General features: G+C 37.6%; 1 protein-coding gene across 2 annotated transcripts in view; it reads right to left on the minus strand.

Moving 5' to 3' along the window:
- Positions 1 to 10456: 10456 nt before the first annotated feature.
- Positions 10457 to 18873, minus strand: part of LOC126100323 (phosphatidylinositol transfer protein alpha isoform) — a 180496-nt gene continuing 172079 nt past the window's right edge. For both annotated transcript variants that reach the window (XM_049910937.1, XM_049910936.1), the window contains exons 7-9: positions 18001 to 18122; positions 17751 to 17841; positions 10457 to 12574 (exon numbers count right to left, since the gene is read on the minus strand). In XM_049910937.1, the coding sequence (XP_049766894.1) occupies positions 12527 to 12574; positions 17751 to 17841; positions 18001 to 18122 (261 nt within the window). In that variant the 3' untranslated portion in view covers positions 10457 to 12526. The remainder of the gene's footprint in view (positions 12575 to 17750; positions 17842 to 18000; positions 18123 to 18873) is intronic.

An 18873-nucleotide genomic window follows, 5' to 3' on the forward strand; every position in this document is an offset into this window, starting at 1 on the left:
CACTTCCCTGTGCCATTGCAGCTGAGTGAAAATTTTTCAGTGAGGTGGTTGGAAATAGGTGTTGAAGGGAATGACAGGCAGGTCATGCATCCAAGACCCTACCAGGGATAAGGCCAATAGGATATAGCAGGGGTCATCAAACTTTTTTGCTTAAGAGGCAATATTAACACTGTAGGATGTTGCATTGGGCCACATGAGGAGGCTACGCGTAAAGTAGTCATTCAAAGAAATTCATTTTTCACCAAACCATGGTCACTGATAGAAGCTTACCAACACTTTGCACTATGTATTGAAAGGTATCACATTAAATATTTTTAAGTGCAACAGAAAATAATATACTGGAATTACATTCCTTTTTCTGACGATTTATGTAGTGCCCAGTTTTCTGTAGCTAAGCGGATAATGTGCCCAGTGCAATAGCAACAAGGATCAATGTTCATTTTTGTGACTTCTGGGCGCATTTCCTAGGCATCATCATGAACTAGTATCTGAGAGAATACCAAGTTCTTGTGGCAAACTTTACAATCAGCCTTTTGTATTAAGCCAAATAGACCAGAAACTGCTTTGAATAATATACAATAACTTAATTCACAATTGTCAGAAAGGGGTAGAGAGACGGATGATAGCTTTGTAAATAACAAAGCTTAGAAGTCAGTTTTATCTATTGCATTATGCGTGTTTTTAGCAAGCAACTAACTCTTCTTGGGATGAACACCTTGGCTTTCCCCAATCGGGCACCATGTCAGTATTAAGTGACCCACAAAAAAAACTATGAAACTGAAGTAAATAACAAGGAACTATATTTGCAGGCCAAAATACATTGTTTAAACATCAATGCGGTAAAAATTTATTACTCTCCATCTTGTTGCATGTAAAAGCTCTCATTTCCAAACACCTCGTGGATGCCAGGTAAAATTGATGTTTGCAGCATATAAAGACACCTCACCAGTTACAGTTCTTTAGAGAAGATTGGACCAATCAAACCGCACGATGGAAGACCACAGCACATATTAACACCTGACAGATTAACATGTTTGTCCATTTGAATGTGAGGATTTTCAGGAGTCCAATACACACATTTGTGGCAGTTTACAGTATGTTCAGTTTTTATTTTGCCTCATCAGACCTGATAACCAACCCTGCAAGCCATTCATCCTCAGGAAGCATGCCTTCAAACCATTCACAGTACTCCATCCTTTGATCCAGATTGTCCTCGTTCATAGCTTGTAGGGATCCTGGAATATACATTTTCCACTTTGCAGCCTTTAGAATTCGTCATTAGCTTGATTGGCTTACCCTGCTTTCACATGCACCCTGCTTCACAGATTTTTGAGGTGATGTAATAAAATGTTGCAACATAGCTGTGCTGGAAGCACATGGGTGGGTGTACTGTTATCAATTGACCTGTCTGTTATCACAATAATGATTCATTTAACCCCTGCATTAACATGCAGACAAAGTACCTCTAAATAAAAACACAAAATGCTGATATTTGTGAATAATTACTATTTCCATAAACACTAGATAAATGTGAAGCAGAAAAATGACAGCATCGAACTCCCTACAAATATTGCTATATAGTCAAAAAATGAAATAACTATGCATGTAATAATTAACCATCTGTAGCAATTCCACCATTACCTCACCTTCACCCCTTTCCAGTGTATCACTTCACTAGTAAATTAAGAACCCAAATATTTTGGAAAAGTTCTCACAGACCTACGATTTTTCTGTGATGTATTCAAGTTAAATAGCGCCGTCTCTTTAATCACTGTCTATACACTATTTAACTTTCAGATTGTCCTTTATCACTTCTTCATCAATTTATTGTGAACAACAGAAGTATGCTTTAACCAAAATTTCTTTACAGTTACTCCTCTTTCTCTTCAACAAGAGACTACTGTTTTCATAAAAGACCAAAGATGCAACTTCCAAATAAACATTATATAGATGTTGTACACACTGAAATTAGCATTGTCAAGGGATGAATCTACGTACACAGGAGTGTCAATGCTGTCTCATGTTTCAACAAGAGATGTTAGCTAATCTGAATCAGAAAGTGATAGTGCAACACCTATGAAGAAATCACTTCTTAGCAATAAATTTGAATGGAAAGAAAATGATTTTCAGCCAGTTAATCACACATTTGACGATACTCTATCGGGACATTGGCGTGACAAACAGGGAATGAGCCAAGTATTCTGTCAGTTTTCATGTTATTCTTTACAGAAGGACTGATGAAATATATAGCTGATTAAACGAATTTATTCACCAAGGAGAATATTCCAGAATTAGTGGATTCTTGAATATCAAAGTGGAAAGGTATTGGATATGAAAAAAGGCATTGCTTCATAGCTGTTTGTCTTCTGATGCCTCACGTGAAAAAACTGAAGATTACCAAACACTGGACCAGAGATGATGTTCTAAATATTCCAATTTTTAGTGAACTTATGTCGAGAGAATGCTTTTTCTTACTTATGAGAATGTTACATTTCAGTGACAACAGTGACTGGAGGAGACAACATTCAAAATTAGGAACATTGGTGATAAAGTCTTTACAGCTTTCCAATTTGCATTTAATCCACATCAGAAACTCTGCATTCATTTTTTATTATTCAAAGGATGCTTATCTTTCAGGCAACCCATTCCATCAAAACTGAGGAGATTCGAAATAAAAAACATTTGTGTTATGTGATTTTAAGACTGGCTCTGTGCTCAATTTACACAGGGACATCAACAGAAACCGAGTTTCACAATTTGGGAAAAAGTAGTGACATACTGGCTACACTTATAAAGTCCTATTTCGAATGTGGACATACCCTCTACCTCGACATTTTTCATGTTTTCACAGTCATGGGATGAATGCATTGTGGTACTGTCCATAAAAACAGATGCAACATGCCAAAACTTCGGAAGAAAATGAAACAAGGAGATACTCAATTTATGTGTACTAATACAGGGCTTGTAATAAAGTGGTTTGACAAAAGGGAATTGTGGATGCCTGCCACATGTAACACCGCATAAATGGTTGACATGGGAAAGGCTGAAAGGAATACTGGAGAGAAAATTAAGAAACTACAAAGCATTGTGGATTATAGCTTGACTGTGGGAGCAGTTGATGTTCTGATATGCTGCTTATCCTGTCACACGTATACGGAAAACAATGAAGTAATAAAAGAACTTCTTTTTTCACTTTCTCAATCTGTGTGTTTTAATTGCTCATGTCCTACATGAGCCACCAACAGGTCGTAAAAAGTCGTTACGAGTTTCACCTGTCGCTGGTAAGGGAACATACAGAAATGTACGCATCAGAGTGCAGAAAAGCTGGCAGGGGAAGGTGTTCTGATGATAATCCTCTTAAGATTTGTGGAAAGACATTTTACAAACATTACAACACATGAGCATTAAAAGTACACCAATGTGTAGTTGCATTGTTTGCTGGAAACAGAAAGTGCGTCAAGAAAGAATGTGCGAATTTAAAGCTTCACCTGGAGTCGTGGTCACTCCAGAAATATTCAGCACCGGCCAGTTGCAGCAACGTGGGCCACTCCGGCTCCAGCAGCAGCTCAAGGAACAGGCACTTAGCACAGGTAGTCAGATTACACCGCAGGCCACAGCACCTCACGTGCCAAGCAGGTGGGTCGCCTACAGCAGTCAAAGGATTAATATGACTTCTTGGCATATTTATATGATTGACGATGTAATTTTTTTTTATTTGACAACAGCAGCAAATTCATGGGTTTTATTATATGACACCATTGATTGTACCACTTAGTATTATGATGTAAGTGTTTTTATGAATCTGATGATGGTCTACGGACCAAAACTAGTTGTTCAATAAAGAAATTTTATTGTCAGCTCTTAGCGGTAGATCATGACCTCCTTAAAATAATTATGAGCTGTGGGGCACCATCATCTTAAAATATATTGTTAAGAGATATTTATTTACGCACTTTGTGAATTTAAAATAAATATTTGACAGACAACAACTCATTCCAAAAGTGCACCAACACAGGAACTCTGAAATATAAAACTATCTGCCAAATGTATCTAAAATGGTAAAACATTATATTCTTATTCTTGGCGGAAAGAGAAGGAGTGTAATTCAATTTAACCACTTATGTCAGCATAAAACACAGGGTGCAGAAGCAGGGTCCGACTGTCTTTTTTAATTAATAAAACTTTTTTACTATATGACATTTTAACAAGCAGTGGATCAAAGTCTTATAATTTGAAAATAGAACCACCTATGTTGTGTCTACTTTCCACTACCCAATCTCCAATTCTCCTATCAAAGCCGTCAATAGCTTCCCCAAATACTTTATTTGCTATGAGCAAATGAGGAAAAAAGGTGAAAGTAGTCCGTATCCAGCAGGAAATACTAGTGATGCACTCTGTTCTAAATAACAGTAATCTGCTGGCAAAATGTGCCAAAATAAGTGGTGTCAGCGATGTAATCATAAAACACAGTTAATAAACTGAGCTTCATAGTTCCATGAATAGGCATTTAAATCCTTCTTGGCAGAGCTAGAGTATGATTATGGCAATATGCTATATTTTCTGGTTGAGTCAAGTTGGTTGAGAAAATTTGTTCAACGTACATATAGACAGCATTATTCATGAACATGAAAGGAACAACGTGAAGTGGATTTGATGCCTCAGTATCATATTTTGCATTTCTAACTGACTTTACAAAGCATCTGTCTGTCTTGAGTGTAACTTTGCAAGGCAGACAAACTAAGTAAGTTAGGTTTACTTTTAAAATTGATATAGTGAATAAAGGAATTTTCAGAAAGATCACTTGGAGACTTACTGAATGTTGCACTAGTAGCAACTGAGTGGGAAAAAAAATGGAAAGAAGCCTATAGAACAAACATTTCCATCATTCTGTTATGGAGCTATAGTGTTTATTAGAAAACTTTCATAGCAGTCTTAGTGACTTCCAGTGGACGTTGAAAGTGTGTCTCCTGAAATTCAGTTGGGGGCTCATTGACTTTCAATGTAGTCATGTAACAGGCAGAAGTTATGCACTGTGCAAAATACTGAATGTTCTACAAGAACTTCCCTCGAGAATTGTTCCCTCAGTTATTTAGAATAGTTGCTCGAGCCTGCAGTGTGTTCACAACCACACGTGTGTGTGAGAAAGCGTTTTTTTCAGCAATGTAACTGCCAGAATTGAAGTTTAGGAGCAGTCTTACTGACTGTCATCTGACATGAACAATGCATCTGATGACCACTAATCTCACTCAAAACACCAATATGCTACTAATGAAACATTAAAAACCAACTGTAGAGTGATAATAACAGAAGTTTCTTTTTCATAAGTGATAGGCCACCTCCAAATGTAACACTTCCATGCATTTCATACATTAACACTTTCACTACTGTGGACAAATACACATGTTCTGCTCTGCTGCTCCCAAGGTGCTGTGCACGTGTATACATGTACTGCTTGTGTTTTCCTACAGTACTATTGACATCTCTACAGGTCCTCAGCCACAGACTTTTTCACTGCTGTCGATGAATTACTGCCATATAATGGTAAATAAAAGTGTTTCTAGTATGTACTGTACAACATATGTGCCTCTGTGTGCTATCATTCGGGGAAAAAAACAAAAAAAACAAAAATCATTTCAGTATCTTGAACACTTTGTGAAATCTGTCAGATGTTATGACCACATAATTCCTAATGCACAGGGATGGAAATAGGCTCACCGCGTGCAGCTGTCTTTCAGATCTAAAAATCAGTAACTCAAGACTGATATCATCTTGCTTTCAGTTTTAAATAAAATTTCAATATCTTACCTACTTTTCATATACTGCAATGTATGGGCTAAAAGTCAACCATTCGCAAAGTTCATGCAAGCGCTTTTACCTCTGCAAACTTTTTAAAATTTTGTGCAATGTTTTACTTAATTTGATGCATCACAACAACTATGATGAATTACGAAAAGAAACACAGTCCTTTATGAAGCAAAGATACCAGACTATAAGATGTGCACAAATGAAAGTTCCGGAAAATAGTTTTCTTAAAATCAGGTAAATATTTCATAGCAGCAGGAACGTGCGCACTCCAAATGTAACACAGAGAGCATCTCTGTAGCAGTGAAAGGTTTAATAGACGCATACTAAAAAAGCAAGCTTTTCTTCACTTATTACTTTATGTCTGTGTTGTATTTGTGACATGAAATTATCTTCATGAGAGGTATTTGTATGCTTCTTTTGTTAGTCACTGTACATCCTGCTACCTGTTTGTAACTGCTATAACATATGCAGTGTATTACTTTGCAGCCCTGCAAAACTCATTACACAGTGAAAATATTATTCTCCATTTTTTGTCATTGTGTTGTGCCTCTACTGGACTGCAGATGGTCAACTACTTTTCTATCATCTGCTGGTATCATCTGTGAATGTGTGTATCCGTCTTTGGTTTTTCCAAAGAGAGCACGCATGGTTCCTTGCACACAGAGGAAAGTGGAACATAAACATGAGTTGGTCATACAGGGGAAAAAGATCAAAAACAAAATTTTGCTAACTGATTAAACCAGGAAAACAAATGGCTGTTTTACCACTTAATTACTGGCATGCAAATCTCTGTGACAAGATGGCACATAAAATAATGCACACAAGTGAAAATTCATTTGCTTTTCTTCACAACAGAATTGTAACAAGCTAATAATCAGTTTCACATTTGGTGGGACTTAGTGTAACAAATTTGATCTTTAAACCTAAACTCAAGCAAAACTTATGTTGCCTCTAAAGTATTCATTGCATTGTATTGTATTGAAATGATTATGCTGACAATACAAAGAATACTTCTAACATGACTAGCACAAAATATTACTGCAGAAGTTGGACCATTATGGAATAAAGGGAGTAGCTTACAATTGGTTCGCCTCTTACTTCAAGAACAGAAAGCAGAAGGTAATTCTCCGCAATATTGAGAGTGGTAGTGATTTTCAGTCCCAATGGGGCACTGTTAAGTGGGGCGTTCCCCAAGGGTCGGTGCTGGGGCCACTGCTGTTTCTTATTTATATAAATGATATGCCTTCTAGTATTACAGGTTATTCAAAAATATTTCTGTTTGCTGATGACACCAGCTTGGTAGTGAAGGATCTTGTGTGTAATATTGAAACAGTATCAAATAATGTAGTTCATGAAATAAGTTCGTGGCTTGTGGAAAATAATTTGATGCTAAATCACAGTAAGACTCAGTTTTTACCCATGAACCATGGACCTTGCCGTTGGTGGGGAGGCTTGCGTGCTTCAGCGATACAGATGGCCGTACCGTAGGTGCAACCACAACGGAGGGGTATCTGTTGAGAGGCCAGACAAACGTGTGGTTCCTGAAGAGGGGCAGCAGCCTTTTCAGTAGTTGCAGGGGTAACAGCCTGGATGATTGACTGATCTGGGCTTGTAACCCTAACCAAAACGGCCTTGCTGTGCTGGTACTGCGAACGGCTGAAAGCAAGGGGAAACTACAGCCGTAATTTTTCCCGAGGGCATGCAGCTTCACTTGAGAGCTGCATCAAACCAGTCTCAGGACTGAAGACCACAACAACAACTCACAATTCAACAAGAACCAATATTTTGATCAGACAGAATGGGCATATTATAAGCGAGACGGAACAGTTCAAGTTCCTAGGCATTCGGATAGATAGTAAGCTGTTGTGGAAAGCCCATGTCCAGGATCTTGTTCAGAAACTAAATGCTGCATTATTTACCATTAGAACAGTATCTGAAATAAGTGACAGTTCAACACAAAAAGTAGCCTACTTCGCATATTTTCATACACTTATGTCGTATGGTATTATTTTTTGGGGTAATTCTTCTGATTCAAAAAGGGTATGTTTGGCCCAAAAACGGGCTATTCGAGCTAATGTGGTGTAAGTTCGAGAACCTCTTGTCGACCTCTATTCAATAGTCTGGGAATTCTGACATTGCCCTTACAGTATATATTTTCTTTAATGTCGTTTGCTGTTAGCAATATTAGCCTATTCCCAAGAGTTAGCAGCTTTCACTCAGTTAATACTAGGCAGAAATCAAATCTGCATGTGGAATGCACTTCCTTGACTCTTGTGCAGAAAGGAGTGCAGTATTCTGCTGCATCCATTTTAATAAGCTACCACAAGAACTCAAAACTCTTAGCAGTAGTCCAAACTCTTAAGTCTAAACTGAAGAGTTTCCTCATGGCTCACTACTACTATTCTGCCGAGGAGCTCCTGGAAGAGCTAAAAAATGAAGCAAATTCCAGTGTTACATTGTTGATTTTCTTTATTTAAACTTATATTTCATTTTATCTGTTTCTACTATCGTGTTATAATTCCATGTATTGACTTGTTCCATGACCATGGAGACTACTACTTAATTTGGTCCCATGGAACAATAAATACATAAACTCTAGCATCAGCCATCATTTGCACTGGCAGTCTCCAAGCCTGTTCACCACTAAGAGAATGTGAGCCATGCATGTATCATGCTCACATGGTGACACACATGCCTGCAGTGCCTGTGGGCAGCCCTACAGACAGCTCACAGACACAGCCCTGACATATCTGTTTGTCTGTCCATCCTCTCAAAGAAGTTTGGCCAAATTACATTTCATTATAGCTGCTCACGATGCTGTCATTTTGTTATGACAAAGAGGACATTCATGCGTGTCTTTAGGGCTTTATCTAACAAACCGTGGAAGACCTGAATGTTAACACTGCCATATTGATGGAAATAACCTTTTCCGCTTATCATGAAACCAATTCATCAGTCATCACCTGAGGCTTTAGCTGTTGAAGCACAACAACTTTGTGAAGGTGAAAGAGTGGATTATAATTATGTATTTGCTTACAGAGAGATTTGTAGTAGATAAATGTTTCTGAGTTGGCTGGTATAGTAACCAACACTGTGTGGCCAGTTACCTTTCATTTTAGAGCTTGAAGTTTTTGCCTAAGGTTTTTCATTCCTAACAAATTCTGTTACAGGGTGGAAGAGTTGCTTTTCGGCCCACACTAGACTCTTGGCAGAACAGAGCAAGCACAAATGTAGAAATCAACACTTGAAAACAGTTTCCACAATAAATACACAGTGCCCGCAAGACCACATGACTACTGAAATGGTACCACAAAAACAATGTCAGTACACAACACTGAAAACTGTGTGCTATATTCAAGTTGTTATTAACCAAAAAGTATCAGGTTTTTCTGTTGCATCCTGTATACCACAGAAAAAGCTTATTTTATGTATGCTGGATTTTATTTAACTCAATGGCTTTTAATCACTTAAGGATTGGTGATGAACAACACGGTAAGTCACAAATACTTTTAGCATGTTGACACCTTTGTGGCTGCTGCCGGCCACAACAGAACATGACGTGTGTAACAGTGTGCCTGGCCTGATTTTTGAGGAATAATGTACTACAGCTGCTTACAAGGGAACCTCCCCATCGCACCTCCCTCATATTTAGTTATAAGTTGGCACAGTGGATAGGCCTCGAAAAACTGAACACAGATCAATCGAGAAAACAGGAAGAACTTGTGTGGAACTATGAAAAAAATAAGCAAAATATACAAACTGAGCAGTCAATGCGCATGATAAGCAACTTCATGGACAGCCTAGGCTCAGGAGCGCCGTGGTCCCGTGGTTAACGTGAGCAGCTGCGGAACGAGAGGTCCAAGGTTCAAGTCTTCCCTCGAGTGAAAAATTTAATTTTTTTTTCGCGAAGTTATGATCTGTCCGTTCGTTCATTGATGTCTCTGTTCACTGTAATAAGTTTAGTGTCTGTATTTTGCGACCACACCGCAAAACCATGCGATTAGTAGACGAAAGGATGTGCCTCTCCTATGGGAACCAATAACATTTGATACCAAGGTCATAAGTCAACCGATTCCTCCACAGGAAAACACGTCTGATATATTCTATACGACATTGGTGACGGCATGTGCGTCACATAATTGTCTGAAAATAAAAAATTAAATTTTTCACTTGAGGGAAGATTTGAACCAAGGACCTTTGGTTCTGCAGTTGCTCATGCTAACCATGAGACCACGGCGCTCCTGAACTTAGATTGACCTTGATGTGTCTATCTTGCACATGGACTACTCAGTTTGTGTATTTTGCTTATTTTTTTCATAGTTTCACACAACTTCTTCCTGTTTTCTCGATTGATCTGTGTTCAGCTTTTCAAGGCCTATCCACTGTGCCAACTTATAACTAAATCTGAGGGGGGTGCGATGGGGAGGTTCCCTTGTTAGAAATAAAAAATTGCACAGGGAATAATTTCACTGAAATCAAAATTCCGATGTTTCACAGGTGCAGAAAACATACAAGAGTTATTTGCTGTATCAGAAACCACTAGCACTAAAGAATCTCTCTCTCTCTCTCTCTCTCTCTCTCTCTCTCTCTCTCTCTCAACACATGAAGGTAAATATACTATCTATTAAAGAAATAATAAAAACAGCATGCATGCATTTTAAAAATCTGCAGTTTACTTTCACAGAAAAAATCATTCCTAATATGCATTTCTGATGAACTCTCAATTTATACATAATACTAAGATTCATCCTTCTGAATGAGTCCACTTCTAAATAAAGTGGCAATATTTGTTTTTCATTTTGTTATTTACATCACAACATTTCTACATCAATTCAAAACAGTGACATTTAATGAGCTTGCTTTCATAAACATTTGCTCACCACATTCACTTTCACACACCATCAGGAAGAAAGCATACGCTCCACAAAATTTCTAACACTGTGAACAATGCATTCTTACTCATACACAAAAATGCCTACACATTTCTGTAATTTACACGAGTTGAAGCTGAAAAAATTACTGAGATGCACTGTTGCAAGCTAATTTCTACACCACTAAGTAATTTTCCAGCAAATGTGGTATTCAATACTGAGGATTTCTCAAGTTCAAGAATGACTAAGCAAACAAAGTGAAACTTTCATGCTGCATTTTTCATGACAATCACAATGACTGGTAACAAATCTTCCACCTTAAAAGCACAATCAAATTATCTATTTTACTCTAATGCGTTACTTTACATAGTAGTTATTCAAGAAGATTTTGCTTCACAAATTAAAAGAAACGACATGGATAGCTCTGCTATAGACAGAGGAAGAGGCATGTTCACATTTCTCACAAAAACTGAACATTACGAACACAACGTAAATGTTTATACATAAAAAGGAAACCAGGTTTCGTTGTGCTGTGGAATATTGTCACCTTGTTTCAAAAGCCACATGTTCTCTGAATTCTACTGTCTACAATCACCCGTCTTCCCACAGAAATTAAAACTGGCCACTTCCACAACAAATACATAGGTTCTGACTTTAAAGGCAAGTGATCCCACACATATTTCCATTTTCCAAGAGACTCTGAACATTCATTTTCCACTGTTGTATGAATATAAGCACATCAATAAAGTTCATACTGACCACAAATCCAGTGTCATAAGAATAATGGAATGATTAAATCTAACAATGTCTTTAAATACACACGGCAACAAAAGAGAGAAAAACTGATGGTGATGTGAGGATTATTTATCTATAATGAAAAATTTATTCTCATGGCATTTAAAATGTCAACAGTTTCCAAACAGCACTTGCTAAACATCAATAGATTGACTTATTGTACGAGTTTTATTTTAAATCTTTCTTAAAAACCTGTTACTCCAAATAACCATCAACAAACATCTTTTCGTCAGCTACCTGTGCAACAGTTCAATCACATATATTCTTTTTTTAAACTGAACTATGACTTCTATTTCTAACACAGTACATCTGTATGATTTCTTTTGTTTTTGGTAGCATGCAACTTGATTTTACATTATAACATGAAAGAGAAGTAACACTTTTATACAATTCCCTTTCAGTAGTTAAACACCAATCTATACTTTTATTAAGTAGTCATTTTTGGAACTACGTCACTAAAATCAGGGACAACTCTCATTGAATCAATGACACATAGCAGTTGGCAGTAACTGTACAAGAAAAATATGCAGGACCTTATCATCTGCAGCATTCTAACTGATAGCCAAATACATGAAAAATCACAACATTAAATGGAGAGAGTCAGGAAACATATTTTGCTTATTCTTTCTGTTTGTGCTGGAAGAGGACGCAACATGGGCAGTTACACATTACAATGATACTTCCAATAGAAGTACAAAGTCACTGCCTATTGAACCCGATAACTTTAAAAACAGAATTTCATTGAAGTAAACAGAATGCATACAACAACTGCATTTTACATTTTCTATCATATAAAAATAAATAAAACAATCTGTCAAAATGTTACAAATGTGAAGCTGATAAGACTGTTTTAAGGAACAAAAAATACTTTCTTCTTTCGAACAATGTATCACACGAAGATATAAAACTGATACATTGCTGTATATAAAAATCGTACTTTACACAAAGACATATCTAATAATTCAAATTAATTCAACATTTACTGAAATGTAGCAGATGATTTTCTCTTTAATTTTCTCCAAGTTCTTGACTATGTAGTACTCCCTGGACACCCTTCAGTCTGATTCTGCCTTCATTCCCCTGACTTCCCCAACATTACGTTGCTGAAACAAAAACAGCCTTATCAGTACAGAATGCTGGCCAGTAGCAAGAACAACAGTTCAAATGAAGAAGATTTTGTGAAATTGTTACAGTAACCACTTGTGTTGCAGTTTATGATATACAGGGTGATTATAATTAAAGTTAAATTTTCAAAACACTGTAGAAATAGCACCACTGATGAGAATGACATCAAATTACAACGGAATATTATCGGAGAAGGGGGAAAACATATGGCAGAAGAAAAAACAAGTGTGAAAACTGATCAATAGATGGAGCTGTATGTGTCAGGATATGTAAATGAAAACACCTGTCATGCGCACGACCCACTGAAGTTTGTATAAACACGCAGAATACACGGCTTTTCCTCCTTTCGTGTGTGCAACATTCACTATGACTGTCTCAATGCAGGATCACACTCTGCTTGTAAAGCTGTATTCCAAGAATGTTGACAGTGCACACGTTGCTCTGCAGAAGTTCCGGACGCTGAAGGGTTTAATAAAGGTGTTGGTCCGATGACTGCCATGGGTCTGGAGAAAAGATTAGGAAATTCAGAAAGATGGGTTCTTTTGGTATGCAACCTGGTAGAGGGAGAAAACAAATTGATTTGACGTCAGTGGAAGCAGTGGCCACAGCAATGCAGGAGGAGACAAGTGGTGGTGTGCAAATGTGTAGTGCATGGAGAATTGCCCGAACATTGGACATACCCGTGAGCTCGGTGCATACAATCCTACGAAACATCCTTCTTTGTATACATTCAAAATTACCCATGTGCACAAGTTGCTTCCTGTTGACCTGTCAGCAAGAGAGACCTTTGCTTTAGAATTTCTTGCTCACACAGAAGAGGACAATGACTGGCCGTGGAAGGTTTTGTGGACAAGACAAAGCCCACTTCCATCTGACAGCACATGTCATTGCACAGAATTGTCCAATATGGGCAATGGAAAATCCACATGCAGATCAACCAGTACCACTTCATCCTAAAAAGGTGGCTGTGTGGTGCGGGTTTACAGCATCATTTATCATAGAGCCATATTTTTTTCCAAGAGACATGTGCTGTGAGTGTCTCTTGCGCAATCACGTCATTCCAGCTCTCCAATAGCGTGGATGTGATCATTTTTATGCAAGATGGCGCACCTTTGCACGTTGTAAATCCAGTTAAGCAGCTACTGGAGCGCCATTTCGGAAACGCTAGGATTATCAGCCACCATTTCCCTACAGCCTGGCCATCCCGCTCACCTGACCTTAATCCGTGTGACTTCTGGCTATGGGGCCATCTGAAAGATGATGTGTTCTGTTTTCAGATTGCAAACTCAGCTGCACTGAAGGCAGGTATTGTGCAACACATCTTGAACACGATCCTGAAAACATATCGATCGGTTGTGGAACATGATGTTTGTTGATTTCAACTTGTTGCAGAAAAGGGTGGACAGCATATTGAACATGTTTTGCTCCAGTCACATGGAAATTAATAATCCAATTTGTTTCTGATTGATGCTTTTTATGTGGTTTTTCTCCTCAGGACAATTAAAAACCAATGTGATTGATGCTTTTTATGCGGTTTTTGGCCTCAGGACAAGTAAAAACCAGTTTTTCCTATCCAATATGAAGTGACTTTGCCTTTGTGGATGGGCTCACATAACTAACAGTAACACACCTGTACACCCATGCACATTGAGTAGCACAATTTCTTTAACATAAAATGTACACCTTAGGTATTTTTGTATGATTCATTTGTCAGTTTTAGTCAACCACTACTAAATTATGATGCTTGCAGCGCCATCCATGGCTTCATCTTTTAACTATATATTTTTCTTCTGCCATACGTTTTCCCCCTTCTGATAATATTCGGTTGCAATTTGGCATCATTCTGATCAGTGGTGTTATTTCTACAGCAGTTTGAAAGTTTAACTTTAATTATAATCACCCTGTATATTGAAAAAAGTATAATTTACATTCCTCTAGTATCATTGGAGAATCAACACTAGCTCAATAGCAAATTGACTGGGCATGGGAGAGGCTACTCTTTTGTTAAATTAACTACATGAGCAGTTGTTTGTACGGAACATGCAAAGTGAAGTAACATTGTAATCAGATCAAACGGGCCACACAATATTGACTGAACACCCTGTCATCCTCTACCATATGATGTCATTTCTCTGCAGTATGGGAGGGCATGGGGTGATCACATTGCTTTCTTGGCCACTGTCAGGTTTCCAGAATTCTAAGCCACTATTACTCATGAAAGTAGCTTCTTATTTGGCCTTATTGAGACATTCTGTTTCAACCCTACCCCAACAGAAGATTAGTGTCAGTACTATAAATTAAATCAGGATCTCCACATGACAGGCACAATCATTAACTATGATGTATATATGACAGCCTTCACAAGCTGTGTCAAAGTGATCCTCTGCCGGTATCAGTTCCTCAGGGGAAAAAGTGTACTTGTAAGCATATTCTACACTGAGGTGGCAAAAGCCCTGAGATATCTCCTAATATATCGCACAAATATTGGACCATACTGCATCTACTGCCATCCATAATTGTGTAAGTGCTGCCAGTGCAGGATTTTGTGCATGAACTGACCTCTCAACTATGTCCAATAAATGTTCGACGGGATTCATATCGGGTAATCTGGATGGGCAAATCGTTCACTCAAAATGTCTAGAATGCTCTTCAAACCAATTGCAAACAATTGTCACCTGGATACACAGCCCATTGTCAACCATAAAAATTCTATCATTGTTTGGGAACAAATGATCTTCAAGTAGACAAACAATAATTTTTGGTCAATGATCCACATAACACAGCCCACACCATAATGGAGCCACCATCAGCTTGCACAGTACCTTGTTGCAAACTCGGGTCCACAGCTTCCGGGGGTCTGCAAGACACCCAGCACTACCGTCAACTCTTACTAACTGAAATAGGAATTCATCTGACCACACCATTGTTTTCCATTTGTCTACAGTCCAACCACCATGGTCACAATCCCAGGCCATGCACTGCAGGTGATGTCATGCTGTTATCAAAGGCACCTGCATTTGCTGTCTGCTGTCCTAGCCCCCTAATGGCAAATTTCAGCACACTATACTAATGGATATGTTCGTAGTATGTCCCACACTGATTTCTGTGGTTATTTCAGGCAGTGTTGCTTGTCTGTTAGCAATGACTGCTCTATGCAAAGGCCACTGCTCTTACATGTTATGGGAAGGCCACTGGCTACTGCACTCTCCGTGGTGAGAGGAAATGCCTAATATCTGGTATTCTCGGCACATTCTTGACACTGTGGATCTCAGAATATTTAATTCCCTAATGATTTTAAAAAAGGGAATGTTCCATGTGTCTAGCTTCAACAACCACCAACAACCATTCCACATTCAAACTCTGTTAATTTCCATTGTGCCGCTATTATCGCAATGGAAACCCATTCACATGAATCACCAGAATAAAAATAACAGCTCCACCAATGCACTGTCCTTTTATAGTTGTGTACGCAATACTACAGACGTTTGCTTATGTGTATATCACTATCCAAGGACTTGTCACCTCAGTGTATACTCTTGAAACCTCTCTTGGCTGTAAACTCCAAATATTCCCTGTTTTTTGCTTGGCTTCTAATATTTGTCCTTTTCTTGTCTCAGTTTTTTATTCACTTTGCGCCTCTAGCCTTCCTTTTTATTTTCAAAGATCACCATCATATTCTCCCTCCTTCCGTATTCAGATAAAATAAATATTTGATTTAGTATTCCTCCTCTTGCTCTATTCTTTTTCTCTTGTAAATGAATACTCCTCTATCTCCACTTAACCTTACAGATCAACTTCTCAGCTCACTCCTCTTCTGCCACAAATGCCAAGAATACTGTTTATCATTTGTAATTTTAGAGTATTTTAATTATTCTGAAAGTAATGTCAGAGAAAATAGGCTGAAGCAGTATGGATGACCTGTGTGTCTTGTCAGTATAATGTTTTTACAATTTGTTCATTAAAACTGGGGGAAGGATGTGGTATTCATATATAACTACATTACTGTATGTGTAGGTCACGTTTTGTGTTTTTTACAGTTTACAGTTTCTTTCGGAAATTATATTAACATTCATTCATATCACCACCACCACATTCAACCCGATGTTACAGTCGCGTAACTTTCTTAATTATATGTACGTATATTTCTGCAAAAATTAATACCAATAAAGACTCCTTTATCCTCTTCAATAAATAACTTACACACTTCCTCAATAGAATGGATTAATTTCAGCACAAGTCAAATTAAAGCAAAATAAGAGACACCACGATACATATTCTCAATATAGGTTCAGATTCAGATTCAGTATTATTTAGTACTTGGGAAATAAATGTAATGAATTAGAGATGCATTTTAACAATAAATATGTAGTTAGTTTTCAGTATTCAAGATCTCTTTAGTGTTTGGCTTCCATGTTTTTCTTAACAGATACAAAATGATGTAGTTTCTCAATGGTAATTAGTATTTCTGTTTTGTCCAAACCGCTTAAAATTCAATTAGACGCTGGTGGTTTCTTGAACTTACAAAGCTCCTACTGTGTTAATGGGTGTGTCTCCCAGGCCAGTCGGTGTCCTCAGTAACAGATTTTCAAATTTCCATTTATTTGGTAACCAATGTAAACCTGACACTAATTAAAAACATAAACTAACTAACAGAAATCAAGTTGGAGGCAACTGTGCTAATATTACCACACTACAATTTGTTCATTAAAAATGAGGGAAGGATGTGGTATTCATATATAACTACATTACTGTATGTGTAGGTCACGTTTTGTGTTTTTTACGTTTTACAGTTTACAGTTTCTTTCGGAAATTATATTAACATACATTCGTATCACCACCACCACATTCAACCCGAAATTACAGTCGTGTAACTTTCTTAATTATATGTATACCTGTGTGGAAGTTTTTTTTTCCTGTACTACATTTTTCATACCGCAGAAAACTAATAGATAATTTATGAGCTTTGTAAAAACTAACTAAATTCTGTCTTCTTTGAGATTTGACATGTGGAAATATTTACCTGATAGTAAGGATTCTCTTTTCTAAATTCAATGCATCTTGCTAATTTATTTTAGTGGATCCACCGAGAAGGTGAAAAAAAAATGAAAAAAAAAATCACCACACGTGATGCATAGGTACATCAGGAATACTTACCCGATCTAATTCTTCTTTAGTTTTTTCTTCTATGGCTCGTATATCTTCCATCGTTAGACCGTGCCAGCGGTCCATCCAACAGAAAACTTGCCTACACAGAACATAAAACACATATTACATGCACGTCACACTACATGTAAATGGGTAGGAATTGCAATTTTACTGCCTGTCTGCAAATTTCATTCTGACAGATTCATTTGTATGTTTACAACATAATCACAACTGAATTAAAATAATACACTTCACGTACCTATGGAAGTTGGTGAACAATCGTCTCTCCGATTTCTGTATGAAATTCTCTATCCGTGTCTGTAGACCAAACCATTTGAACTCTACAGTGACTAGCTTGTAACATGTCATCACAGGATTTACCTGCAACTCACAAAACCAGACTGTTGATAAAATTGTTCCAGGCAAAGCTGAATGATACCAACATTTCAAGAAAGAAAAATATTTAAAATAAAATGATTTCTTTCAATTCAAATCACACAAAGTTAAAAAGGGCATTAATTACTTATGATCATCTAAAATTTTAAATTTTATGGCATACATACACTAATGTTCTGTAAATATTTCTACAACTGGAATACTTGATGTGATAGCTGACTTTTTTTTTATTTTTTTCACATCAGATTAGGTGCATCACCCTGACTAATGGCCACACCTTTTCGAGTCATCAGTCTTTTGACTGGTGGGATGTGGCCAGCCATGAATTCCTCTTCTGTCTCAACCTCTTCAGCTCAGAGTAGCAATTGCAACCTGCACCCTCTATTTCTTGTATGAATTCTGATTTCTGTATTCCTCTACAGATTTTACCCTCTACTACCATGAAAGTTTTTCTCTGACGTCTTAACACATCTTATCATCCTCGCCCTTTTTGTTGTGTTCCACATGTTCCTTTCTTCACTGATTCTGCAGAGGACCATCTCATTCCTTATCAGTCCACTTAATTTTCAACATTCCTCTGTACAGTCATATTTCAACTGCTTCGATTCTGTTCTTTTCCAGTTTCCCAATGGTCCTTGATTCTCTGTCATACAATGATGTGCTCAAAATGTACCGTCTCAGAAATTTCTTCCTGAAATTAAGGCCCATTTTTGATACTACAAGACTTCCCCAGGCA

The sequence above is a fragment of the Schistocerca cancellata genome, chromosome 9 (genome assembly GCF_023864275.1).
Source record: "Schistocerca cancellata isolate TAMUIC-IGC-003103 chromosome 9, iqSchCanc2.1, whole genome shotgun sequence".
NCBI lineage: Eukaryota > Metazoa > Arthropoda > Insecta > Orthoptera > Acrididae > Schistocerca > Schistocerca cancellata.